The sequence below is a fragment of the Lates calcarifer genome, linkage group LG12 (assembly GCF_001640805.2).
Source record: "Lates calcarifer isolate ASB-BC8 linkage group LG12, TLL_Latcal_v3, whole genome shotgun sequence".
In the NCBI taxonomy this organism is placed as follows: domain Eukaryota; kingdom Metazoa; phylum Chordata; class Actinopteri; family Centropomidae; genus Lates; species Lates calcarifer.
Genome location: NC_066844.1, coordinates 24,733,283 through 24,761,046, shown reverse-complemented (window position 1 = coordinate 24,761,046; position 27,764 = coordinate 24,733,283). Strand labels below are relative to the sequence as shown.

The 27,764-nt window shown below is 39.9% G+C and overlaps 1 protein-coding gene across 2 annotated transcripts in view; it reads left to right on the top strand.

Annotated features, from left to right (window-relative positions):
* The window catches only part of LOC108889987 (testis-expressed protein 264), a 30,637-nt gene extending 4,223 nt beyond the window's left edge, over positions 1 to 26,414 (top strand). The window contains exons 2-5 of one of the 2 annotated variants that reach the window (XM_018686717.2): positions 1,847 to 2,068; positions 19,082 to 19,247; positions 24,385 to 24,678; positions 26,171 to 26,414. In XM_018686717.2, the coding sequence (XP_018542233.1) occupies positions 1,847 to 2,068; positions 19,082 to 19,247; positions 24,385 to 24,671 (675 nt within the window). In that variant the 3' untranslated portion in view covers positions 24,672 to 24,678; positions 26,171 to 26,414. Of the gene's footprint in view, positions 1 to 1,846; positions 2,069 to 19,081; positions 19,248 to 24,384 lie in introns of both variants that reach the window. The other variant, XM_018686716.2, reaches the window with a different exon arrangement.
* The last annotated feature ends 1,350 nt before the right edge of the window (positions 26,415 to 27,764 follow it).

Sequence of the window (27,764 nt, the reverse complement as noted above, 5' to 3'; positions counted from 1 at the left end):
ACTTGGCTCAGACTTCCTACTGTCAGCCCCCAAAACATCCAAAGTGTCAAAAATATCCTCATGTGTAAAGTTTCCCAAGTGAAAACAGGGTACTTAAAAAATGAGATCACTCAAGCCATTAACTACATACTTAGAATCATTCTCTCATGTATTGAACAAAGTGTTTGACGTGTTATCTTTGCGTTTTGCCAGCTTCACTGAAAACCTGCCTCTTCTTTCGACTATACTGACAAACACCATTATTAATTTGGAGTGGTGAGCAGATGTTTATTTGAAGATTGAGGACATTTGATGATGAGAGACCCTCACTCAGTCTGCCCTTTATTATCTCCATTTAGCACCCAAAGCACTTTGATACCATGCTTACCAGAGATAAGGTGCAGTTTACCTCTCATCACTAAAATATCATAGCAGATTTTCACCATGTATGTTTCTTGTGTCATGCTTGACAACAATGCCAACACATCTATCATATGCTCAAAAGAACAATCCAAACCCCAAGGATACTGAGTTTACAAAAACAGAGGAAATCCTCACATTGGAGAAGATTATTTTTGGCATTTGTTGCTTAACAATGGCTCAAGTGACTAAGCAGTTAACAAATTTGTTGCTGGTTAATCTTCTGTCAATCAATTAATTGTGTAATTGATTAATTGCTATGGTTTTACCCTTATGATGAATCTGTGAAATGGTCACAGGGTCGGGAGAAGCTTGTGATTTCTCTGTAGAATCAGGTTCATCACAAGTGATTCAAATTCAGTCTACCAGCCATGATTTAAGAAGACTAATTCGCTAGATTCATATTAATGCTCAAAATAGGATCATCTGTTAATACCAAACAAAGCTCAGGTTGTGCATGTATGCAGATTGCACACCCCTCGCAGTATCTCTCTGTGTGTGTTTGAAACTTTGTGAAAAATTAGCCTCGGTGAATACCACACTTCTACCCATCACTGGCCTTGCATGTTGAGAAACAGGGGAGAAAATAGGCATTCTCAGACACACTGGCTGTGCTTGAAGCGTAGCATTGATAGGTTTATGAACAAATTGGACCATTCCTTTCTTATTTATTACATGAGCCTTCAGTGGTGCTCGGCTCAGCACAGTGGGGAGAAAGTCTTGGATGTCTCAGGAGTATTCATTTGTAAAAAGTGTCTCCCTTTTCTTATTTTTTAATGGGCGCCAGGGCGCTCAGAATTGAGGAAGGAGCAATAATTGCTGTGCTGCCAAATGCTCCAATTAGAGCTCCTATTAATGAGTGTATTTTCTCTTTAAGTTTGACACCTGGCTGACATCACAGAAGATATATTTTCTTCTGCTAACGTCCCATTGTTTTTTCTTAATGTGCTCTATGCACTACCCATAAAATTACCTTACATTATACACCACTGTGTTTATGACTCATCAGTCTCTAGAGACAGGTACTTTATAAATGTTGATGGTAGGTGGCATTTCAGAGTTTTTCAGGGAGATTGAGTGGCATGAGTAAAGATGAATCACAGTGTAGGGTTTTTGTACAATCAGTTCCTGCGCTGAAACACAAGCAAACATTAGGGATATTTTCTGGCCAGATAAATTTTTGCTTGAATGCATTAATCTGTCAGTGCCGTTGTTGTCATATTGGAGGCTCTGTATAATTATGGTGCTTGAAATCACTATAATAAAGGAAAAAGGGAAAGGTCAAATGCTGTTAAGACGACCGAGCCTGAGCATCTCTTCCCAGCTGATCTAAACTATCAGTCTATCTTGTTTATATGTCCTCTCTATCTAGGCCATCACTCTTTATTTTTCATTTCTTTTATTATCTTTATTTATTAGTTCATTTGATCCTTCCTCTTGTTCCTAGGTGTCTGCATCACAGTGCAGCTACGCTGTCGGCAGTATTCTGAGTGAAGGAGAAAACGAGGCCGACGAGGAGCTTATAAGGCGCTATGAGACATCTGGCTTCAATGTCTTTTCCTTTCCGGAAGTCACACATGTGGTCACTACCTCGTTCCCCTACAGGACGATTTTGTCTGTTTTCCTGAGATTGTGGAGAGTCTACCCACGGATACAACGCTACATTGTGGTATGTGGTTCTTTAAAAGAAATTATCAGTTATTGATTCAAAGTATAAGAAAAAGCAAGGGGAAGTATGACACAGTAAGACTAGTTATAACCCAGATATTGGGAAGTAGAATACTTTATGTATAACCGTTCATTGAATATGACATATACTGATGTACATACACTAACTCAGTAGATTTGGCATTTGTTCAGATACAATATACATATGTACACACTAAACAGAACCCATGCCTGAGCCTCTGTTTGTGCAAGCTCCTGTTTGTATGTGAAAAGTGACTTAATCCCTGTGTAAACTAAATGTAAGGGTAAAGAAAAACTGAATTAATCACACTGCATCACAGTGACGCATACATTATCTTCACAAAGCCAGCATCTAAAGCCCATCACAGACACGTCCCATGGGCCTTAGTGTTACCACTAAGCTGCACACTGTCTCAGCACACAAAGCACCAGGTCCTGACTATTTACAAAATATTTTATATTTTCAAATATATTTCTGAATGATATTTCCTCTTGGAAATGGGCAGAGGTGGAATAAATAACCATTATGAGCCACCGCCTGTATTCTTATTTTAGTGATGGGAAAACAGGAAAGGAAACGTGTGAGTGTGTGTGTGTGTGTGTGATAGAATGAATCACTGCTGCGTCTGAGGTGAGGTTACGTCAAACGGTTGCATGTAAATGATCAATATCTAACCTTATGATCGTCACACGCACATCTGAGTCATACTGTGTGTTTTCAAGCTTCACAAAGTTAAAATGTAATTTTGTAAAAAGCCGAGCACATCAGATCTTTTCTTGACGCCTTCTTCGCAGCGTCTCCCTGGAGGACTGGTGTAGGTGTGTGTTATGGAGTACAGCAGGAAGAGATTTATGGTTGGAGAGGAGATGGAGACGTGAAGTGAACTTGAAGACAAAGGAGAAGGGAGAGGAGGGAACATTTTAAGCTCCCTTTAGCACTTTATAATGAATGATCTTGCTGACTGCTGCTCGAGGGATGCTGGGAAAGTGAGTCATTGCAAGAGAGTTTCGCGAGATATGGTTTAATTATGCAGTGTGCTAAAACAGGTGGCAACACCACAGGTTGTCTCAATCACTCTGCTTCTGCTGGAGGAATGTGCTTGTGTGTCCTGTCTGGCTGCCTCTACCATCTGCTTGGACGCTGTTTAAACCTGGCTCCGCTCCAGTGGCACTTAGCCTGTCTGAAAGGTCAGCTTACACAGTCATCAAACTGGGCATCGGTCTCCTTCACCAACAATATAAAATCTCCCTTTTATCTTTGTTTCTACACTTGCTGCATATGATTTATTGTCTTGATGGAAGTTTGAACACCTTCTGGCTATAGTTAGTTGTTGTAGTTGTTGCATAGCTCCATATAGTGAGAGGCAGTAGTGTGTTACATGATTATTCTAATAAAATCTGTAACATAGAGTTGATGAATATTTACTTTTTTCCCATGTACACAGTTGCCAGTTTATTAGGAACACATTGCTATGCAGTCTTCAACTTTATGTTATAGTTTATAATCTCTAAAAACAACACCCCCATTGATATAGTTGGGGTGGACAAAATATTGGAAACACCTCTCAGTACAGTTTGATACAATTCAACAGCACGACAAACAGCTGCTGGTTCTGCTTATAGTGTCTCATGTGGGTGGCTTTCTGTCCTCATCCATTATTTCTCCTGCAGCTATTATTGATATGCAACCACTGGAAACAATCCTACACATAAACTCTCGTGTTCATATTGACGTGTTCTGGAGGAAGGCAAGCTTAAAAGGCAAAATATAAGGAAAGTTGTCCGCCTGTCTGTTTGTCTGAAGGATACCTCGAAAACTCAAACTGATTTCCATGAAATTAAATGAACAGATAGGCCTTGGACCAAGGAAGAAATTGATTTAGGAGTTTTGATGTGGCGTGTCTGCCTGTATGCAACACAATTTAGCTACAGCCATAAAATCCACAGAGAGAGACTTGATTTCAAAATCCTTTGGTTGTGTTTAGAGGTCCAGGAAATCCGTTTCATGTAAAAATCAAGGAACATGAATTACGTCTTTGGATATAACTTCCAGGTTGGACAGTCGTACAGTGCAGGTGCAGTTTGCAGCTGTTTCTCTTTTGACTCTACAAGGCATTTGCAAAGTCCAGAGGTATTGCACTGTGGTATTTTGTTATTAAATGAGAGCCATCTAGTTATTTAAATACAGCTGTGAAGTCTCAAATATCAGTTTAAGAACAATGTTGGTATCCCCCTGTGGTCTCAAACCACACTGTACAATATTTGAGTCAGTTTAGCTGGGAAACGTCACATTGAAATTCAGTTCTTGCTTCTCGCAATATTCAAAACCTTGTTACCTCCCGTAGATTGATTCTGTTGCATCACAGTGTTCCCCCAGAATGCACCTTTACCTGGTGTTCTCTGAGAAGCAGTGTCACCCTATGAAAGCAGAGGATTGAATCCTAATAATATTACAGAGTATATTTACATAGGAACTTTCAAAGAGTGTCTACCAAAATAAATTGTCAAGCAAATGTCAGCACTCAAACTGACTAAACAGTTTGAGTGCTGATTTAAAAAAGCCACATTTATTATCTTAACCACAGGCAACTGTCCACATTTCACATTTCCTTATCTTGTCCAACCAGCGCATGGTGAAAACGGACCAACTCTACATCTTCAATTAAAACAAAATGCCAAATTTTTGTTTTTCTGAGAACAATTTACATGAGCCCGCTGGAGAAAATTTCTTTAAACATTTGAACCAGTTCAAATTATGTGTTGAACCCTTGAAACGTCTTCGTATGGGAGTGTCTCCTAAACTTGAATCAGTTAAAGGTGTCGGCTGATGTGTTAGTTAATTGTGAGCAGGAAAGGGAGTTGAAATATTAAAGCTGAAACACTGAAAGCAGTTCTAGCATCAGTGAAAGCTGAAAGTGTTAAAAGGGTCTTAAAGCAGTTCAGGTTGCAGCGGAATGTGAAATGTTTCTGAAACTGCTGAAATCACTTCAGGTGTTTGAGAAGAAAGCAGCTGAAGAGTCAGTTAAAATAAAACGTTCAAAGGAGTTGAAGCATCAGTTGCAAAACCTTAAAGGATTGTAACCACATTTGAAATCTATGTGAAAGGCGAATTACCTTTAAACATTAAAGAAATTATGAAACATTACAGCATTTGACTTCATAATAAATAGTTTATTAGTATGTGCTTTATAATTCAGCAACAATATTGAAACTGAAATATAGCTTACATTTAACAGAGGCAGCCCAACGGTACAGCCAGATCTAAATGGCTTTCTCTCTTTGTATAAAGCATGCTGTTGATGGCTGACACTTCAAATATCCCAAGTGGTGAGACCTTTTCAAACAAGCTCATCAGCATTTAGCATGCCTGGCTTGTCATGGCACAATGATTTCTGTCTGTCAGACACTTTGAGTCACTGCCCCATGGCCGGGCCTGATATTTGCCTAGTCAGACCATCGATCGGCCCCAGTGTTTTTTCTTCTGTGCCTTGGCTTTTTAGTGGAGGGCTACATCACAGACACCTTGGCATCTTGAGATTTGAGTCGAGCGCGGTGGCCAGGCCTTCAGACTGGATTGGGGACTGGGGCAGGAGGATAATATTGCTGACATTCACCGAGATCTAAAGGTTTGTGAAAGGCAGACGATGGAACATTTGTTTGCTTGAGGGCACTGAAGTTTCTTGCCAGCGCAGAGGTTCTGGGCTGAATATAAAGCAAGTTTTCCTTTGTTCCTTAGAAATGGCCTTTTTTACATGGTAAAGTGATCATGAAATCTTCTACAGCAGGTTGGAAAATGAAGCCTCATTTTTGGGACAGAATGTGCTGCCTCCTGCAATTCATATTAGTGGTGTCTGCATTGTCTAGAGTGATGCAAAGCTGTGCACAGATGCTAGTCCGCAGGGCCTGTTAAACACGCAGACTTTTAGCTAACTGTGATGTGCAATCAGAAAGGTCAGAAAAGGTCATGGCGTTTTTATGCTGGACAAAGTCATGGAGGCAGTGTCATGTGCTGGAAGATTTGGAGGAGAAGCCTGGCTTAATTGTCATTGTAATTCTGGGGGTTCGTTATTTCATGAAGCATTCAAACATTATTCATTCTCACTGAGGGGTTGGGCGTTATGAATTCAAAAATCCTTGCTGGCTGCTTTTTGTGCAGAGCTTACTGAGTTGTATTCAAATATTCAGAAGTTGTACACATTTCTTTTGTCTGTGTCAGTTGTAACTCAAGACACTAATGAGGTGCAGAGATCAGGTCATGTGGTTAGGATGATTTATTAGCAAACTGTCAGCTTTTATAAAGTCTTACATTTCCTCTGTCTACAAAATTAATATCTTTCGTGAGCTGCTCTCTGACAAGAATACTTGAAATGTTCAACCTGTATGTTTTTGACATTAGACCATCAAAAATATTTCTACAGCACTGTATTGTTCTGTATTTGAGCCCACAAAAGCCCAGCCTTTCCAATAAACTGCAGATTCACAGTGGCCTTAACTAAAATGCAAGCTAGATTGTTAGTGTTGTGTTCACAGACCTTACATTATAAAAGTTGTACATCATAAAGTTGTACTTGCTTACTGCCCTTTGTGCCAGATTACGTGTAGGGCATTAATGTCATTTGTTGCTGTTTCTGTAACAATTAGGGGCTAGTTTGTTAGCCCTGTGCCCAACGCTCACCCCAGAGGACCAGTGATTCGCATTTTGTCTGGCCTCTACCCCTCGACCTGTCCAGTTTGGGTGACCCTGCTGGGACGCTGACCTCCTGCTGGCACAGCTCGGGGGCTCCCTGAGGCACACAAGCCTCCCTGACCACGTCACAGTGGCGATCATCTGGGAGGGATAATCTCTACCCTCTCTATTTATAACTAATGATGATGATGAGGGAATAACTATTTCCACTCATCAGGCCCAGTATTGTCACATGGGATAAAAATCACTTAGGTGTTATATAGAAGTTTGGCAGCAGAACTTTTTGGTCAAGGTTCAGTGAAGTTCGACATATCCCAATGATCATATCTGTTCAATATCCCAGTTATCCTTCCTCCTAATTCTTTCTTGATGTCTTGCGATCACAAACAACAGGCACTGTTTGGAGTCAAAATAATGGGAACTAAGTGAGAAGTTTTCGAAAATGAAAATTTATGCCCAGCTACTCTTTATTATACATATATTTTTAACCGTGTGTTTAAGAAGACCTCATAACTTTTTATTTCTTCTCATGATGAGAAAATGTAGTTTTAATGCACTGTAGTCAAATCACCACCTCTTGTATCTGATTTTATTTTTAACCAGTTAATTATATCAATGTACAAAATCACTGGGCCTCTTTTATCGAGAATGTTGCATCACGACCCTGCCAGCTAACTCTACTCACAGGAAGCTCTGAGGAGTTTGTCTGTCAAGTGTTCAAACATGACTTTCATCCTCCAGCAGCTGGGAATCTACTGTTGGTGTTAAATGTCTCATCTACATATGATTGATCTGATTTAAACTTTATTCTCTGTTGCACTGTCGCTCTGAATCAAGATCAGGCAGTGGGGTGTGATTACAATTTAAGAAGGGGAGTTATTTTTAGATATGGGACAAATAGTTTTGCGTGCCAGTGGCCATCTTATCAATCACTTCGATGATTGTGGAGATCAAGCCAATGCTTAACAGACGTGTGCTGTCTCCTTTAATGTTATTAGTCTATGATTGTGTATTGTTAAATTTACTCCTTGGTTTGTCCTTCTTCGCAATGTTGACATACTGAAAATATGTAAAAGAAAAAGTGACTGCAGAGGCTCCATAAATAACAAGACATTGTGAAGCTATAGTATAGGTACTTAACTAAACTCCTTCAAAACTGGAGATACACTTACACATATTGCTTATTAGCTGCTGGCTGCAGTGGGGCTGCAATAACCCAAATCCCTCAGGAAATGAATGCTAAAAAATGTTTCAGATTTTTATGAGGAATAAAAAATAGAAATGTAGCTTGCAGTCAGAAAAAAACCTTTTAAATCACCCTGTAGTGTTGAAACTGCTGCTGACATATTTGTGATTGGATGATTTACCAAGCAAGGTCCAAAAGTCTTTCACAAATTGCAAGTTGTTGCTCTATTAGGACTATATATTGCATTGGTAAAACTCTTTTTGAACACCTGGTCAGTTTGTATATCTGTGATGTGTGTTCTGCAATATAGAAGAAGAGAACACACACACATTCATTCTCTTTTGTCTGCTAAAATATTCCTACAATTTGGTTGTGTCTTTCGCTGAGATAGACATGCAAATGAAATGAATTTCCTCTGGTGTCCTCTTGAGGGATTTTCTGAAAAGCAATCCAAGAGGCAATTCTGAACCATTCAAGTATGAGTCCGACCACATGGGCGGGGGCAACCTAACCCAAGGTGCAGAGGTTTGAGCCCTCAGTGAGCGAACTTAAGAAAATAGGAAAGATAAAGAAGAGGCTTAGGACTTAACTGCTTTATTCAGCTCAGTGACTTTCAGACAGTCCTTGTTCATTTGTCAGGGCTGAATAAGTCTGTGTAAAGAGCGTTGTTGCTTGAGTGACACCTGGATTGTTCGTACTGGCAGCGACTACTGTCACTCATTATGTCCTCAGTCCCTTTGAACCACTTTTTTCCCCCTCAGGGCTTTGAAATTAAATGTAGACTATAAAAGGGCTGTAGAGATACTGCGTTCCATCATCCTCTCCTCTGTGCAAAGGAATAGGATTCTGTCTGAAAAGCCCGTTCTACTATTGAGGAAACACTAGTGTTGCTACTCTTTTGACATTCAAAATAAGCATCTGACAAACCAAAACAGAAAAGAGAAGAAATGCTGCTTTAATATGAGGGGCTCTTTGGATATGATTAGAGAAGTAAAGGGAGAGAAACGAAGTGAAAGTAAATTGGTAGGGAGAGGAGGGCCGTATGCCTCTGATGGAGTGGTATCCTCCATAATCTTACAGATTACTGTCATTAACACACTTGCCACAGGAAGCAGTCATATGTCACTGTCTCCTCAATTACACGTTCTGTGTTGCTGCTGAGTGCTAGCGTTGGCTTTGCCATGCCTCTTTTCTCACACATTTAAGTAGTTTAACAGCAGAACCTAAGAGAAGAGCTAACATGGTGCCAGCAAATGGCAGTTTCATTCCAAAGGTCACTTTTTCAGTTCTTCTCACAAATTGTTAAAGGAGATCTCGCTGGTTCTGCCGCACTGATTATGATCCTTTAAATAAAATTTAAAAAAGACTATCCACTGTGAATCCAGTGCTGTAAAAGGGCAGTTTTAATCAGCTGGGGTATTCTTTTCATACCTGTGTTGATGGTTCAATCCAGTTTTAAAATTTCTGTTTTTCTCTCTGTTCAGAAAAACTGCAGTGTCCTTGGGTAGTTAAGATAGAAGGCTCGCTCCTATGGTCATGTTATCTGTAAGAGAGACAGTCTCTGTGCCCTGCAGCCTCTGAAAGCCTTCTGTCATTATCAACCATCAGGTGAATATTACCTTTGAAGTCATTTTAACTTTACTGCAGCCGCAGCTGGTCGTGTCCCTGCAGCATTTAGCACCAAAATAAGTCTTGGTTCTTTTGAAAAGCTCGAGTGAATACCAAATGACGGATGTTATTTTTTTCTGTTTGCTTCCTCTGCTGCAAGCATTATGCAAGAGAAATCTGATGCATATGTCTTCTTCATATTCATTGAACCATGTGGACAGTAATCTAAACTCAAACATGCCTCAGCAAATATGACCGGAATGACCCTGAATTGATAACTGGACAGAAAACAGTCAGTTCTTCTCTTATATTCCTATAAGCGCTTGTTTGACAGAATCTGTGCCATCACTGAGTATATGTGGCTGCATGGAAGGTAAAAACATGTTTATTCACTTAAACATTGTGTCCTCTGTAGAGTGCACACCATGAAAGCCTGAAACCATTTGACCTTAGTAGTTATATTTTGTACATTTTTTTAAATGGATTTTGTTCATCTGTGAAACCATACATCCACTGACACCTCACTGGTGTAAAAAACCTTGAATTTAGTTCTAATCGCTTTAGAGAGATGACACATTGCAGTTACCTTGAAGGAATGACACATGTGCATGTAACACTAGCAGTTTTTTTATATACAATCAGGTTGTCTGTGGCTACTTTCGCTTGTCTTGTAGATCTCTAGACATCAAGCATTTCCTAAGACAAAGTTGCTCAACCTCCAGCGGAAATAAAGATCAGATAAAAGAAAAGAGAGCTCGTAAAGAATTCTACCACTTTCCAAATGCTAAATTATTATATATAATATGGTATAGTATAATCCTCATTGTAATAATTAGAGGAAAAACATTCTCACTTGCCAAGAAGACATAGGCTATGAGTTTCTTGGGATACATTTCAAAATACATGGCATAGTACTGGATGATGAAATTAGTTTTTCCCATGAATGTGGCCCAGACAAGATGATGATGGCAAATTAGACACCAATTTACAGTAACTGACATCATCCTGCTAACTTCTCTGTTCATGAGGGCACATGCTTGAATACAGCCTGGAGTAATACAAACATTAACATGTGGGAAGGGAAAAAAGTTCAGTTGTAATTTGTTAATAATTTTCTTGTGTTTGTTGTGTTTTTTTTCCCCAAATTGTGATCCATAAGTTATGCTCTTTTTTTGGTTTGGGATTAGTTGCATCACTGGTGTATTTAGTTTATTTGTGCTAAGCTGATGGTTGAACAGAAATGACTTGAGTAGCGATGGGCTTAGTGTCACAGTTTTTGTTTCTCACCAGGAAATGGTAAATTATACCTAATTTATCTAGAGAGCAGCCCTGTTTGCAGATTATCTGAATCCAGTACAATGGTCGGGAGCACTTATCTGCCACTTTGTTCCATCAGCTGTACTCTTCACTGTTGACAGGTGTGTTCACTTCTTTTTGCCTTTCTCCTCAGGAGACAAGGGGCCATTGTTGAGCAGAGGTTGCTGTTTGTATCTGTCTCAGTTCTCTGAATGATCATTTGTTGGCTCTTTGCTCTTTCCTCTGAAGAAAAAAAAAACCTGTTTTTCTCTCCTCTCTCCCTGTGGGCAGCAGGGTCTTCAATTTTCTCCATCAATTTTCCATTTTTTTTCTTTGTCTCTTCCAGGCTCACTCTTTCCCTCTGAGATACAGTAGGTGCAATGCCCTTTGGGATTTGGAGGCACTCTGAACTTTGTTATTTTCAGACACAGTCAAATGTTGGGAAATGGTAATAGTTTTGATTTATTCCCTCACTGATATATATTTTTTGCAGCACATGCACAAACTATAGCAGACAACTAAACACTGGTCTATATATAAATCCACCTGATAACAAATCAGGACTATTGTTAATTATGAGTAAAGGGTTTGTATTACATTCTTGCAACATATTTGGAATATAAACCTGTAAGTTTGTTATTATCTCAACTAAAATTCCACTGAGTTACTTTCCTCATTACATTTACATTACTCAGTGATTCTACATAAGCAGCATTTCCTCCACCCACTCAGCCTGGAAGACAGCTCTTCATTTCTCGCTGTGATACTGCTGCCCACCATGTCTAGCCTGGTTAGCATGACAGCTTAGGGGTTATCGCAATTATCTGTAAAAGGACAGGTTCTGTGGAAATCGGGTCATGTTTTCTGTTTTCTGCTCCTCTGCTGCAGTGAAAAAGTGATTCTTATCTGCACACTTACAGTTTTTCTTCTTTCTGTTGCACACCATTTTAAATTGCACATCTTTGGGTTTTACCATTGGTGGGAAGACAAAAGGTGAAGGCATCATCTTTGCCTCTGGGAGATACAGCGGAGCATTTTTATCTACACTAGCTGCTTGGTTCTTTGTCAGCTGGTCTCTTTACATTTCACCTAGCATCATCATCATCAGGTCAACATTTTAATTTGCCCAATGCTGCAAGACTAGTATCATTCCCAACCATGTGAACTTTTTGCTGTGTTTAGTGGAGTTAATTAGTTGTAATTAGCTAAGTTAAACATGCTAACATGGCTAAATTAAGGTGGTGAACGTGATAAACTTGTCTGATCTGATCTGTTGATTGATCCTATTGCTATAAAAACCTCAGGTACCATAGTATCATCTTGGGGGAAGTGTGCTAAGCAGAGCAGGTTAATCACAGTCACCCTGTTTAGGTTCAGGACTAATCCTAAACTGATTTAGGACTAATCCTAAACCCAGCCACCAGATGAAGGGAGGGATTCATGAAAATTCAAAGTGGATGTGATTCATCAAGAGCCACCAGGGAAAAGCATGTCTCATTTCTTTGTGTGCTGGGAGATAGTGGCTCCTCTACACAGCCAGCGCTGGTAGCTCGTGCACAGGCTTTATTTGTTTCATGCTTGACTTTGGTTATTCTCCCTCCACAGTTCTATCTTATTTTTCCCTCTTGCTGAAGTTACTCCTCTGGTGCCCAAATGTATTCACTATATTTGTTGTGCCAGCCCAGAGTGCCTCCGGGTATCTCCAACACCTCCAGCTCCACACTGGAGACAGATTTTGTCTCCTTTTGTCTGAATTCCTGTTTGTGAGAGAAATTGCAGCATGATATCATTTTTTTTTTTTTTTTTAAACTTAAGCATTTCTTGTTTAACAGGAAAATGTACCCCTGGTAACATTTCTTGACTTAAATTCCTCAGAGGAAAGAGCTAAAAAAAAGTAAATAGATAAAGAAAAAAATAATAATGGGGAATTTATACACAAGTTAAATCACTTGATTTTGCTGCTGGTCAATACATGCTTTTACTAATTTGCATTTTTGGGTGTATTTGCTTAAAGCAATGCAGGTATTTAAGTTTCTATTTTTGTCATATCAGAAAGAATGGAAGCGCTGGAATTTCTAGACAAGACACAACTCTGCAATTCATTTATGAAATGAATGAGGTCAGTGAAATAACGTCATATTTCCCACAGGAAGGCTAATCACTAGCTTGCTAGCCTATTTGCAGCAGTTGATATAGTGAAATATTTTCGGTAAAATGGCATTCCCCGCCATCGATAATGACTGTCAGCTGCTCAGATTTACGTAGTTATTGTCTCGGTGCACTCTGAAAGTTTGTCACAACACTGTTGCAGAAATTCCCACTTGTAAGTTGCTTTATGTTCACCTTTCTCTCCAGTTCATCTCAAACCAGCTTGTCTGGAGACTGTGCTGACCGTTCCATTATTTGAAACCACCGTGTTGTTCTTTTCTTCCAAGATAGTCCTGACACAGCCTGGAGGTTTGTATTGTGTCATTATCTTGCTGTAGGATGACCCCTGACCAACCAGTCTGTCTTCCTTTGTTATTGCCTTTTTCTCACTGTTGTGATAGCAATACACAGTGCTACTTCCTGTGGTACAGTATTGTCCAAATAATGCATCCCAGGGTGTAGTAACACAGTGTGTCTCCAACACTGCCTTTGTACAGACAGAGATAATTCTTCGATGATTTGTTTTTCTCCGTCAGCTGTTGACATGAACTCTGATAATTAAATTAAAACCATCAATGCACCTTAAGTATTACAATCAAAATCACAGGAAGAATACCCCAGTTAACAGACCTTGATTACTTTGACCTTCACACAATTCAGTCTGATTTTTTAAATTTGTTTGATTAATTTGATTAGAATTGATAACATAAAATAGCACTTGAAAACAATGAAGTTATTTATTTATTGACCTTATTAATTTGGCACTGATAAGTTGTTTCCGGGGCTACTACACTACACTGTGAGTAACCCAAATATATCAGTAAATATTTTGATCAAATAAATCTGAATTATATATTTATGTGCAGTGTCGTATGATGAACTTTCCGGGATAAAGTAACTCGTCAAACCAGAATGTGGGTTAAGTGTATAGCTGTGCTTCACCAGGGGATTGGGAAATCTTGTCTTAAAGCTCTAAAAATATCCTGTACAGTTTCATTTATTTATCCAAGGGCACATGTGATGTATATGCGCAGGGGTCCCATGCAGATGTTGTTCCTCAAGCTATGGAACCTGGAGAGAGAGGACACTATCTTCATTCTTTATGTAGACTGTCTATCCTTCACCCGCTCCCTCAGGACTTGCTGCTGAGTGGCTACAAATACACAGCTACTGTGAGAAAGTGTGGGAGAGGTGATTAAAGGGCCATGTGTACGTGCACCTGTGTGTGTTTTCACATGATGCTTTGGGCAATCCCCCCACATTCAAACTAATTGAATTAGTTTTCAATCCTTTATTGATTTTGATTTCCTTTCACAATGTTTCTGCATAGTTACAAGGTTTATTTAACTGTGACATGTGAATTAGCTCAATAATTAAACTCACTATATCGATTAACAGAGCTTCCACGGCACCTTTGAATGGTTCCCCATGAAACAGCTCTGGTGTGAACTGATACCTACTTGTGAAGCTTGTGAAGGGAAGCATCCGCTTCAAGCTGTTGATGGCGTTGGTCAGGATGATCTCAGTTACCCATTTATGATTCCTGACTTATTCTGCATGTCCAGTCATTCTTGGCAAAGGATAACAACAACACATAGATGGATATATCCAGGTCTGCCTCTGCCTCTTTTTGTTCCTGTTTTTTTTTCATCAATTTAATTTAAGGTGAGGTCATGTTCTATTAGCCCTTGTTATATCCCTTATTTCCCATGTTTGTTACTTTAATAATACTACAACACAATAATGTTTTCATGCCAGAGAAACTAACAGATAACTTTCAGCTCAAGAATACTGCCATTTCTATGCTGTGGTGGATGCAAAGAAAAAAAAATGACCTTACCATGACCCTGTTACTCTGGACCACCTTAAGTGCTCTCCTGGGCCCCCGAGGCCCTGATACTGCGGTAGAATAGTATCGAGAAAATCAAACAAAAATCAATAAGTACACTATCCACAATCCCCTACCCAATTACAAAAACCTACTGAGCACAGTTTGTCCTGGTGATTCCACTGCTGGTCTAATTATTGCCCTGCCCTCTGTCTCAGATCTCCTGTTTGCAAAAGCAGTGACTGTAGGAATGTGTATTAACAGGCTTCATGTGTGGGTGTAGAAATAATGTCCTCAAGCCTCACAATACATTTTAACAAAACCATTTAAAATCAAGCTTTCAGTGCTCTTAGATAAACTCAGGTAATTAACAGTTAAAATTACTAACATGTTATATCTACGCAGCAGGTCTAGAGTTTATTCAGCTTGCATGCCATGAAGCCATGTCAAGACACAAATAAATAACAACGTCAACTGATCATTGTTGCATTTATCAGCGCTCTTTACCAGTCAACACAGTAAAACCACTGTTTTCTTTATTGGTTCATCTGCTGATTTTCTCAGTTAATCAGTCGACAAACATTTTTTCCAAAATCACTGTTTCCTGAAGCCCAGTATGACATCTCCAGATCACCTGTATTCTCAGACCAACAGTCCAACAGCAGCAAATCGTTGGGATGGAGAACCTTTGTTTTTTCTTTTTTGTTTTTCTCAGAAAAGATCTCTCGATCTTCTTGACCTAGATTCAGGCTCCAGTTATGATTCTCGTGGATCGACTGGGTGCTCCATCAAACACAATAAGACTGTCCGAGTATTGCTCTGTTATTTTTTTGTACACATTATTTCAGCTGTCTTTCCATATGGCTATTGTAAGATATTGGGGTCATAATCTGGTCATATGTATTCAGCAGCTGCAGCTGTCAAGTTGGGATTGTTGAATGCTGAAAATCTTTCTTATGTCTTAATTCATATTCAAAGCCAAATTAAAGTCTTATTTTAATGGAGTGCCTTTATTATTAACTTCTTGGAGAACTTCCAGCTCGTGAAGCAATATAGTTGGTACAAAACAGTCAGTAATACTGAGAGCACACACAGAGAGAAGGGATCCTTCTGTTGAATACTAATCCATTCAGAATGAATTAGCATGTAGCATTCTTTTTTTCCTCACCCACTTGTCTTTCCATCACTGTTGGTCTGAAAAAAGTCTGAAGTACTCATCTCCTGCCGAAGAGCAGTTGTTACTCTTTCATTAATGATTTTCATTAATCATTTCAAACTTTAATGTGCTAATGGAGCTTATGCCGTCTGTTTTTGCAAGGAAGTCATTTCAGGTGGGATTCATTTTTACCAGACGTTCAGTGCGTAGGCTAAAAAGCAGTGGCAACAAGACATGAAAAATCTTCACGTAATTACAGTTACAAAAGCAGATGCACAATGAGTCACTCAGCTTTGAGCAGAAACCTGATGCTTTTAATCAAGAAGATGAGTTTTTTAAAGTAAAGGAAGGTAACAAAGGATGAAGCTAGAATGATAGGTACATCAGTCACAAAATCAAAAACAAGAAATGTGCAAAGGAGAGTAAGAAATCAATCTATATCTTAATTTTAACAATGCAGGTTTTTATGTTGTTCCAGCCAAAATTGCTTATATTCAAGTCACAGTGGCTGAGCAGCAGACACTGATAAGTTGTTTTGACCTACTTCCAGTTTTGTTTACATTTTGAGAAAGCCAAAATATGTTTTTAACCTGAAGTGTCTTTTGCCATCTTGCAGAACCCATTAGGTCCTATTGCTTTTGCTCTGCACCTTCACATAATTGCTGAGGTCTATAGAGCCATTTCGCAGTACCTGATGCACCCTAATTTCCACAGTTTTCTAATGATGTTTCCATTTTGCAGAACCTAAATAATAATGTCTCAGTGACACTAGACCTGAGCCAGGACCCCAGAAACACAGCACATATTACACACAAATATTTGTAATGAATGCCAGTGAAACTGAACATCTTTTGCAGCCAGAATGTTGTGAAGCAGACAGATGTCCACTTACTCCTTCCCTTACTGAACTGTAAGCTGTCCCACTGCAAACAATCTGGTCTACAGATTTACATGAAAGAAGTGAAACGAGCTGAAGCTGTTCAGAGTGTCTCCTCTCTGTGTGTTGCTTTATATTCATTAGTAGTTAGGTGTTTCCTTTGTTTTTTTTCTGGGGTAAATGCAGTGCTTTTAAAACCCACCTTACTCTGCTCCCTTGGCATACAAAGCTTTCATGCTTGGGTCTTTTAAAGGTGCCATTAGAGTCTACTCTTATTTAGTACATCTTGTCTGCAGTGCTGTATTTGTGAGCTCCTTTTGTTGTGTAACTTAAAACACTAACTGGCCAAATAAAGTGTCATGGGCATCCATAAATTAAATGAAATATAATTCTCACAAATCAGAATTTACCAGTGAAATATTAACACTGAACCCCTTGGTGTAGCTATTGTACTTGACTGTGTGTCTGCGTCATACTTCATTCTCAGATTTGATCATTTATTGATGGGGTCTGAACTGCAAAGTTAAAACTAGTGTGTGTATGTATGCATGCATGCGTGCGCATCAATATGCAATATGTAGCAGTCCACGTCTGACTCCGGTTGATGAGCCAAGCCAAAGAGGATACACAGATGTTTCTGAAGGAAAAATACACCAATAATTGATGCCACTGAAATCACTGTGAAACTGACAATGTTGTTCCTGCAGACAGCAGCGAGAGGAACGATACTGCTGTCATAATTGGGCTGAGAGACAGATGGTGAGAGAGATGATAGGAGAGAGTTTGAAAAGAAGTCATCTGTCTTCTATCAAGAATCTGTATCATGTGTGTGTTCAGTCTACAAGCCTGATTATCATATCCTACATGCACAACGTTCCTGTTGTTCCACTAAACAGTAACTACCTGTCAGGTACTTTCAGTTCACTTGGAAGTGGAACGTCAGCGCGGGGCACAGGGAGTCTGTTCTCCCAGGATCTGTCAAGGAACAATAATAATCTGAACAGTCTCAACTCTTGGAGAGATGTCATGAATTTGCCATAGTGTAAGAAATGATTTATGGCCTTAACGGCCTGGGCTAATATAGATCAAGTCAGTGATGAAACACAGGGCAGAGGAAGAGTGCAAGGTGTGAATACAGAGGTCTTCATTACCATAATACCATGCCAGAAACTCTTTTAATTAAAACAACAGGCTCACTTTAAACTACACTAAATGCTGCTGTGACTAAAATCCATAGCCCTTTTCACCTTAAGAAAATATATTGCTTCAGGTTTAGTTGAGTGTAGAATATCACATCAGATAATAATCAACATGTACTTTATTTAATGTCACATTGCATCAAGCTGGTGCACTTTGGTAGCAGCAAAATTGACAAGTTGAAATGCAAACTGGCATCAATTTTAGCAAATTAAAACAATTTACTTTGAATAATTGATGGTACGGAGATACTGCACTGCAGCTGCAGTGTGTTTCTGGTATTGCTCGACATTTAGCATATGCCAAAAGGGTGAAAGTAAGCGACATTGGCTTTGCATGAGCGGAATAACAAAACATGGTGTATGAAAGGTTAATGAGCCTGGAGAAGTGAAGTGGTCTCTGTCATGTGAGACTTGCTGCCTCTAGAGGAGCGAGGCGAGTAACAGAGGAGGAACAGCGGTTTTAACAGAGGCAGGGTGAAGTGTGGAGGCTCCCACATTCGTGAAGACAGATTATAGAGATCTAAAATGTGGTGCATGTGGGGTGTGAAGAGAGAGGAGAATTAGTCATGTTAGTTCAGAGGTGGAGCAGTGAGGTTTCCCACGTATGAAATCATTTTCCCTCATGACTGACTGGGAGCAGACTTGTGGAGTTATTGGCACGTCTGTGTTTGTATCCTACTGTGGTGTTTTCTCTGCATTTCATGTACATGTATGTCAGCACACGTGTTAATAAGTGTTGATGGGACTTATTTTGACACTGGCAGAGATGACTTCAGAGTTAAATTAGCACTAACAGACATGTTTTTTAATCAAAGGTTTGTGAAACAGGTCAATGATAAAATGATAATTTGGCAGACGTTTTTAACCAAAGTGAGTTACAAGTGAGGGACAAAAATAAATTGCTACGAAAACACACAAACATTAAACAAAATATGTATGTTAATGTTATGTATTGCAGTTGTGCTGGAACTTGGTTTTTACTCTCACCAAATTCCACATCTCTCGCAGGAAAAGAGGCTGTGTGCGCACCCGTTTCTTGAGATCTACAGAGAGGGCCAGATCCAGTTCATGGCCCCCTTGGCTCGACAGGACGATTTCTATGTGCCTGAAGTCAGGCAGGTGGAACGGAGGCTCTCAGAACAAGAGGACTCACACAGTGATTCAGAAGTCTCAGGTACGTGTACTTAATGTTGTTACAGGTAAACCTAGAAGGAATCAAAGCACTTTTTAGCTACTCAGGACCAAAGGCTTGCCAGCGTTGCTGCTGGAGAAAAGGTGTAATGTAAAATGTAACTGATTTGATAATGATTGTAAAAATCAAGATCAGACAACTCTCACAGTACAACGTTTAAGGTTATTATCTTTGTCTCACATTTAGGAAGTAATCATGGTTTTCATTTATTCAACAAATAACCTAAAAAGTTCACACAATGGGGAGCAATATTGGTAAGCATATTTGTTAAGGTTGATATGGTGAACAACAGTTGCTTTTTTGCACATCCAGCAGATGTGGAGCAGCATTAGCATTAGTGTTTCTGGCAGCCTGTTGACTTTCAGTTCAGTGTTCACTGCCTCCACCAACTCCTCCAGGAAATATCTGGCTCTTTAGCTGCTGCTCCTGTAAATGCTCCACTATGTTCACCAGCTTTCAAAAGGGGTAAAAGAAAGTGTGAATTTTTCTCAGTTCAATACGGTCAGCTACTTTCTGATGGCCATTGGAAACTGCATATTACGGCACCTGTGTTTTGACTTCAGCTGTGGAAGCTCCCGCTTGTGTGGGACCCAGGGGAATTAGACCTTGTTTCTACTGCTGTTTTGTTTATGAGCAGCCCTGCAGAAGAAAACTGTGATTGACACCTTTGTAGGTGTTAATGAAAAGCCCAGACACAACAGCCTCCGGTGGAAGTGTGCTGACACTCACTGAGGGGCTGTCCACAGCTACACAGACACCATATGGAAATCTTGCTTTCACTGTAAAAGATGCACAAACACTTATACACTATTCCACTTGACACTAATTTATCCTCATGAGACATAAAAGCTGAAGGAGCGTTTGGAGAAGGCAATATTGGATGAAGCGAGATGAAGCAAGTCTAATCATGAGTTCACATGGAGTGTGAAAACAAGCCCATTTGATGATAACAGCTTCATGGCACCTAATTGCTACAGCGTGTGGCAGAGGCCGTATTGTTCAATCCAGTTCAATTCAATAGAGCCAGACCTTCCAGTGAACCCAAATACAGCCCAGCAGAAATATAAAGAACACAAATCAATGTGTAAAACAAAACAGAATACACACAGGACCGCATGCTGCAATATGAAATTTGAACATGAAGTAGGCGGCATGGGTTGTCGAGAATTGCCGCTCGAGCAATTTTTAGATTAGTCGACCGACATAAAAGTTATCAGCAAAACCTTTAATAGTCAATTATTTATTCTGCTCATTCATCAAGCAAAATGCCAAATGTCCTTAGGTTCCAGCTTCTCAAAATTAAAAATTTCCTACTTCTTTCTTTCTCCATATTGGTCTCTAGGAACTTGTGAGGGGCTATTTCCTGTCATTTTATTTTTGACCAAATGATTAATGAATACATCTAAATGTGTCTAAGATGGTGTTGCACAGTGTACTGCCCTCATTCAACTCTGATGTTTGAAATTATATTTTTGGAAAATCTACTACCAAATTCTTTTAATTGTTTACTTTATTGCTTTTTTTTTATTTAAAGTCACTCACGGGTGTTGTAAGAATTTGTTACTTGTCACTCTTTCACATCTAGTGTCGCATCTTTCTTCCCCTTTCACCCACAAGCTCAAACTTCACACCTCAGAAGCTCCCCAATGGATCTGCTGCAAAGCGTAGTGAAACTGAGTGACACTGACAAATCCAGCGATCCTCATGTGTCGTGAGCGCAGCGCAGAGCCGAGATGGCATTTGGGGTCCATGACTGCGAATGATAATGTGACGGGTAGCCATGCTCCTGTCACACTGGGATCAACACAGGCAGGCCAGTGGAGCATTCGGGACACTGGAGGCTTCACTGGACGCCCTAACCAACCCACCCATCCACTACTCCCTGCTCACCCACACCAATACCGTCTCAGTGACCGGATTAACCCCCAGCCTCCCTCACACATGGCTCCTCACTCTGACAGGCAGCCGTCTAAAAATGGCCCTGTCAGTGTCTGGCATAGTTCGTTCTGTGGCTTTGCTGTTTCCACATTTGTTTTTAAGTCTTTTGGGGCAAGTTCAAGTTAAGTCTCAAGTCAAATCTCAAATCCAAATTACACCACAAGTCTTCACATTTTCAGATGACCTTTCCTCGAAGGCATTGTGTGTGTGCAGAAGAAGTGACGCTGAAGTAATAGTGTGAAAAATTAAGCGGAAAAATAAGTACAAACCCTGCTTATTTTCTCACTTCTGCTTACCCTGCCAGTTGCTACATAAATTGGGTGTGATTATCGGACTGTGAATTTTGGAAAGTGTTGACTGAATCTATTAGAACCAGTTCTCATGTTGGACATTTACATTTACAGATTTTACAGTGTCAGCTGAATGTTTTTGCTCTCCAAGCTTCACCTCAAGTCGAGTCTTAAAGGAATAAAATCTGACTTGAGTCCAAGTCTCTGAATGTCACCCTTTACATGATATCTCAGCCTGCACTGATTTTGACCCAACAGGATTTAAGCCTGATTATAATGATTATCCTTCTGTGAAGTAAGTTGGAGTAAGCACATTCAATCTTGACATGCACAAATTCCAATAATGGATTAACTGCCACTCACGATGTATGTAGAGACTGATGCCTGAAGGCACTGCTAAACCCCTCCAGTCAAATGCAGGACAATTTTCACCTAAAAAAAAAAAAAGAAGATATCATGCCTAATGTATCTTCCATTCTAAATGGGATTTTTCTTCCCCATTGACTGATTAAATTTTGTGACTTGCTGTAGGCGTTCAACCAGCAGAGGAAAAACCAACATGAGACCAAACTCACTGCTCTTTTAGAGCTCAGTGTGCATATTTTTAATGTTTTATTTCATTTTTTCTCTTCCCTCCATCAATCTCATGCACACGAGGTGGGTGTAAATTAATCAGGGAGAGCTTGTGGCCACATTCAAATTTGGTTGTTTTTTATTTAAATTTTGAATGCATCTTTATGAAGATAAATAGGAGTTAATTCAATGCTGTGCATTGTGTTTAGCGCTGATTTGTACACATCTTTTCTTCCACTAGGTGAAAATTATCATAGTTCCCTGTATGCATTATTGTCAGGAGCAAATGATTTATGATTTATTTATGAAGTTAGTTTAAATTCTTGTGGTCCACCTCTTGTTCAAACTCCAGTGTGTGCTCAGTCCTAGCCCCAGTCTCATATTCTCTGTCAACATGAAGTAATTTCCACTGCAATATCTCGCTCGCTCGCTCGCTCTCTCATCTTTTCTAATATCATGTTTTGGGGATGTGTGACACAACAGGAGCCTTTAGGTCTTTTATGTTTTGACTAACAATGCAAACAGCAGCAAGCTGAGCTCACATAAACATAAAGTATTACTTCATAAACCAGCAGAGTTGCTCCTGATACATGAAGTATCTTCAGTATAATTAATGTTCTGTACTATTTGTATGCTGCCATGTGACACCAGTTCCTCTTTGTATTTTGCTTGTAGTGTGGGAAGTCTCTTAACTTTGGCTCAGAGGTGTGATGTTCAACATGTCTCTGAAGTGCATCTGTCTGTTTTCTACCTTTTTGAAGTTTAATGAGGAATGAAAAAAATTGTTTTGCTTCACTGTTTGGTGTCTCGAGAGCCTGTCACAGAGTTATTGGCAAAGTCAGCTGCTACTCCCACTATACTTGTTAGGGTTTTCTTCACCTTTGTCAATCCTGTCTCGAAGAAAATTTTGACTTCCCAGTGTTCACCTTAATTCCCAGAATGAAACGTGAAGTGGATTTTCTGAGAAAGTACATTTGCTGATTGGTAATTGGTGGCTTTGAGCACTGAAAACTTGTGACTTACGATACAGTCTTTGCTCAAAGCTCCTTCCTTTATCAGATTCTTCCTCAATTGCAATGCACTGCAGTATGAGGACTTAGAGTTTGTCAGCCAGCCATCCTGTTAACAGCACAACCCTGAGCTACCTCGAGCCTCCCTCTGGCTTCTGTCCACTGTTTCATATGAAAGGTTAGCTCTCGCCATCCATGTAAATCATCGTCAGGTCTGTAGTTAATGACAGGCTGGCTTAGTGTTGGGATGTATTGATTTGAGAAGAGCGTTTATGTGTAAACACTCACAGCCACAAAGACAAAAGGTCAAGAGACTGGCACACTCAAGTATGACATTGATCCTATCAACCTGCAACAGCACAAACTCAGAATCACTGTGGAGACAAGTGGTCGGGCTGCTCATATGATCCCATCTAATTAAAGAGCAAAAGACTTTAGCTTCCAGGAGTTTTTAATTAACAGCATTTCAGTGCGTATTTTGAGTTCTAGCGTTAAGTCACAGCACAGGGCGTTGCTGCTCATAGTTCATTAACAACCAGAAAAATGTGTGACAAGCAAGACGTACTGCGTCTGCCCTGTCATGCAAAAATGAAGTATTTTCCGGCTTCTGCATTTTTGGTGTTGAACTTATTGCAGTTTTTTTCTGGTTCCTTATTCATTGATCACATCAAACTGGACTGAATGTGCAATAGGCAACATTACTCTTTTTATTTCTGCACAATTTGTAGATTTATGAAAATATAGAATTAAACACAGCATCAGGAGAAAGCAGCCTGATGCATAAAAAGGGCACTGTAAGCAAGGATTAGCCTATTATGTGTAAGGGGGATTTTGGGTTTGATTTACCATAAAAAAAAACAACAGTACAGTCCAGTGAAAGCATAGGTAATCCAACAAAAATAGCTGAGAAGAGACGGGCGTTACAAAGTTTTAATATCACTTCAGGTCATCTTGTCTCTGTCACTGGCCCTGAACTATTTTAATAATCTCCTGTTTGAATCATGATGCTGACAGCATTTCATTTCAGGATACATCTTTAAGAGGAATATTCTGATATTTTCCTCCATGCATATGATGTACAAATGATTCATCAGTTTGTTGTAAAAATAATGGAAAAATAGTGGAAGAGATAATAATTGTTCTGGACCAAAATCACTGTGCAAGCTCAAATACCATCATGCAGATTTTGGTTGAATCGCAGCCCTGGATTTTTTTTTTGGGCGGCCAGGCTTTTCTCATGTGGTGTTTGTTTATAGAAGCCCTCTCACCATCTGTCCATCCCCTCCCTTTGTTTTGTCACTGCTCTAGGTGCAGACTCGAACAGCGAATATAGCTCAGGGAGCGGGGTCCTCCTGTCAGACAGCAGAGAGACGTCCCCAGCGGCCTCCTCGGTCCACTCTGCACTCATCTGGGATCAGGGGGATAGAGACTACAGAGGGACGAGCTCTGGGGGAACCTCGTTTAAAGAGATGGAGTGGGAGCAGGCCGGTGGACAGCAGCGGGAGGGAGAGGAGAGGCTTCGCGGAGACTCTGACCAGAAGAGCCTGGAGGCTTCCACTTGGGTGTGGCAGGGTGTCGTTGGAGGGGAGGAGTGAAGGCTCAGTAAGACATATTAGTTAAGGATGAGAGAATAAAGGGATTGGTGGATGATGATTCTTTATTTCTCTCATTGTCTGCAAATCCTGTGAATAGACCAAAATCAACAATGTGTTAGTTTCACAACACTTTCAGCCTTCCCTCCCCTGAGAGCTCACTCTCCCCTACAGTCATAAATATATAATTTTGTTTTAAATAAGATCAAGTATTTCCTAAAACAGTGGGGCACTGCAGTTTTTAGCAAATGTTACTCAGACTGGAGTAAATAGAGCATTTGCTGAGGACTGTTTTTAACTGTGGATTAATCCACATTTGCTGTGCTACTGACTAGTTACAGCAGGAGGATGGTGTGTGTGCGATCAATTCAGAGTAAACAACATTTCCTGTGTTCATTGGAACATGTCTGCCAGTGCAAAGTTGTGACTTACTGCTGTGTTTTTAACAGTTTTTGGTCAACAATAGAGGTCTGTGACCAAGGAATAAGCGATATCAGGCTTTAGCTGCACAGACATTCTTTTCATGGGATTTGTTGACGATAAGAAAATATGGAATATCACCAGACTCATGCTTGAATCCTTTAATTGCACAGTTTTAAGGTGAAAATGGAACATATTCAGGTACCCTGAGTTTCTTGAAACATTTTTACTGAAGTGATGCTGTTTGTCAAAATGATACAAGATGACTGAAGTGAGTATTTGTTAGCCAAAGCATTTTACTTGAATATCCTCCACTATTAATATTTTATGTCTCCATCTGAAACGAGCGCAGCTGTTGTGAAAATGATCAAACTGTTTGACAGGTGTTTATTTTGCTGGACTGAAGCTAACCACAGCTCACATTTCAAACAAGAGGTTTGTTTCTCAGAGGATTGTAACACAAGCAGGAATACAAGGAGTTCTGCTCATTTCAAGTATATTTAATGACTTTTTCACAAAGGACCTAAATGTTGTTCATTAATACCTGAAACGAGGCATTGAAATTAGGAGAAGCACATAAACCTCACAAAGTGTTCTTTACCGTTTTTTGACATTTCTTGTGTTTTGAGTGTTATGGATGTTAAATGGGTTATTATTACACACCTGTGTGTTGGCACAGCTCTGTTGGTGATTTCCAAAGAAAAAGGTGTGAATGAATGCAATAATTACCTTCTTCCTGTAGTCTGCCTGACCACCTCTGAGATTTATGATGTGATTATGGTGAGTGTGCAGCCAAGACAAGTGGGCTGACCATTAATATTCATTTCACCATGACTGACAGCAAAGCTCTGTGACTCTACCTTGCATTTACAGCCACTCTACATCTGGCCTCTGGTTTTTTTTAAATCCTCCTCCCCACGCATTCATTCCCAGCTTCTTCTGTTTAGACAGATTCTGGTTATTTTACTTTCTCAACCTTTCTCCCATCTGCCGCCTCTTTGCACAGGCTAATTTCTGTTTGGGTTTTTTTTTTCTCTCCTTTTGTTCTGTCTCTCTCCTCCTCTTTGAAATAAATATGGCAGCTGCAGCCTCAAAGACCACCTGATGACCCCACAGTCTGTAATGTATGTCCAGTCCTATCCGTATCCTTTATCTTCCGACAAACAAGGGATCACGCCGAGCTTCTCACAGAAAGCCGGGCTCACTCACAGGCAGCACAAAAGGGTGTGCATGTGTGAAATCAACTGAGAGATGAGGTGTACATGTATATGCCAGCCTATGAATATTCTGAGCTCATGCATATGCATTAAAGACTCTCCTGATTAACATCTTTACTTTGACAGAAATGAATAACACTGCCTCTCACTTCACTATTTAAAAAAAAAAACATGCCAACAAGGCTTTTCTTAACTATAACTGTTGTATCAGATAAACTGCCACATTAAGCACGAGTCATCCTACACAGTTGACCCATCAGACTGGGTTTAAGCTCAGTGAAAACCTGCAGCATATTTTCTCCAAACTAAAGCAAGGGTGAAGTTGTTGTCAACACGGTCATAAATAACAATTAACATTTCAACAAAGCCTAGGTTGGAAATCAGTGAACTCATCTTTACTCCCACTCTAAATACATAGCCAGAGTGGATGAATAGATGATGCAAAAATCAAGACATTGAAGTACATTCATTCAGCTTCTCAACACCACAGATCCGTTCTCAGTCTGAGGCTCTGGGGTGCTGATCCAACCAGGGAGCAGCTTCAAGGAGCAGGCTTACTGAGTTATCTGGGTAACTGAGTGAAACCTGGAACAAATCGCGGCTGATCTGGGGATTTAACACAACAAAGTTATCCAGATAACCCAGTGATAACCCAGTAAACTACCTCAGCAGAGTGTTGTTAGAGGCAGCATTTTGCCTGAGTTGCATTTTTGGACATTATCTGTCAGTTCGGCCTCTTAGGAAAACAGCATCACATTCAGAGAGCTCCCCAGCGGCCTACCTGTCCATTAGAGTGATATTGTTGACATTTACGTATTAAACTGCTGTATGTTTCTCCTCTTCTTCTAGAACATGGAAATGTGGAAAACAAACAAACAAACAAACAAACCGGGTCTCATAAAGAGTCACTAATCCATTACTTTACTCTAAATTGGAGTTGCCTCAGACTTAATTGGGAGAATGCTGAGCTTTGACCTGACAAATGCTCCACAAATAAGATGATCTATAGAGGGTGTTTACATTTTTAATCTAAATGCTGATTACTTTAAAGATGGGGTTAAGTTCCCAGAGAATAAAGTTAAACAAGATGGATGGGGTGTAAGAGTGAGAGTGAAGCGCTGAGATGCTCTCTCTGTGTGTATAATTATAAAAACCTCTGGGAGCAGTGGGTGTATGCTGCTTTTTCTTACATATACACGAGGTAGTAGCCACCATGCTCATCTGCAAATTATTTATTCTTTGTATTTGTTTGTGAATATCAGCTGGAGCTGGTGGTGAAGTTATGTTATAGTAACGGCCATTTAAAGGATAATTCCACTTTATTACAACTTTTCCCCTTATTTTTGTAGTCTAGGATCATGATGCCACTGTACTCACCAAAATAACTGAGGAATGTCAGTGGTAATCCATCACAGTTTACAGACCAGCCCTCTGGTTCACCTAATCTACCTAGATGATC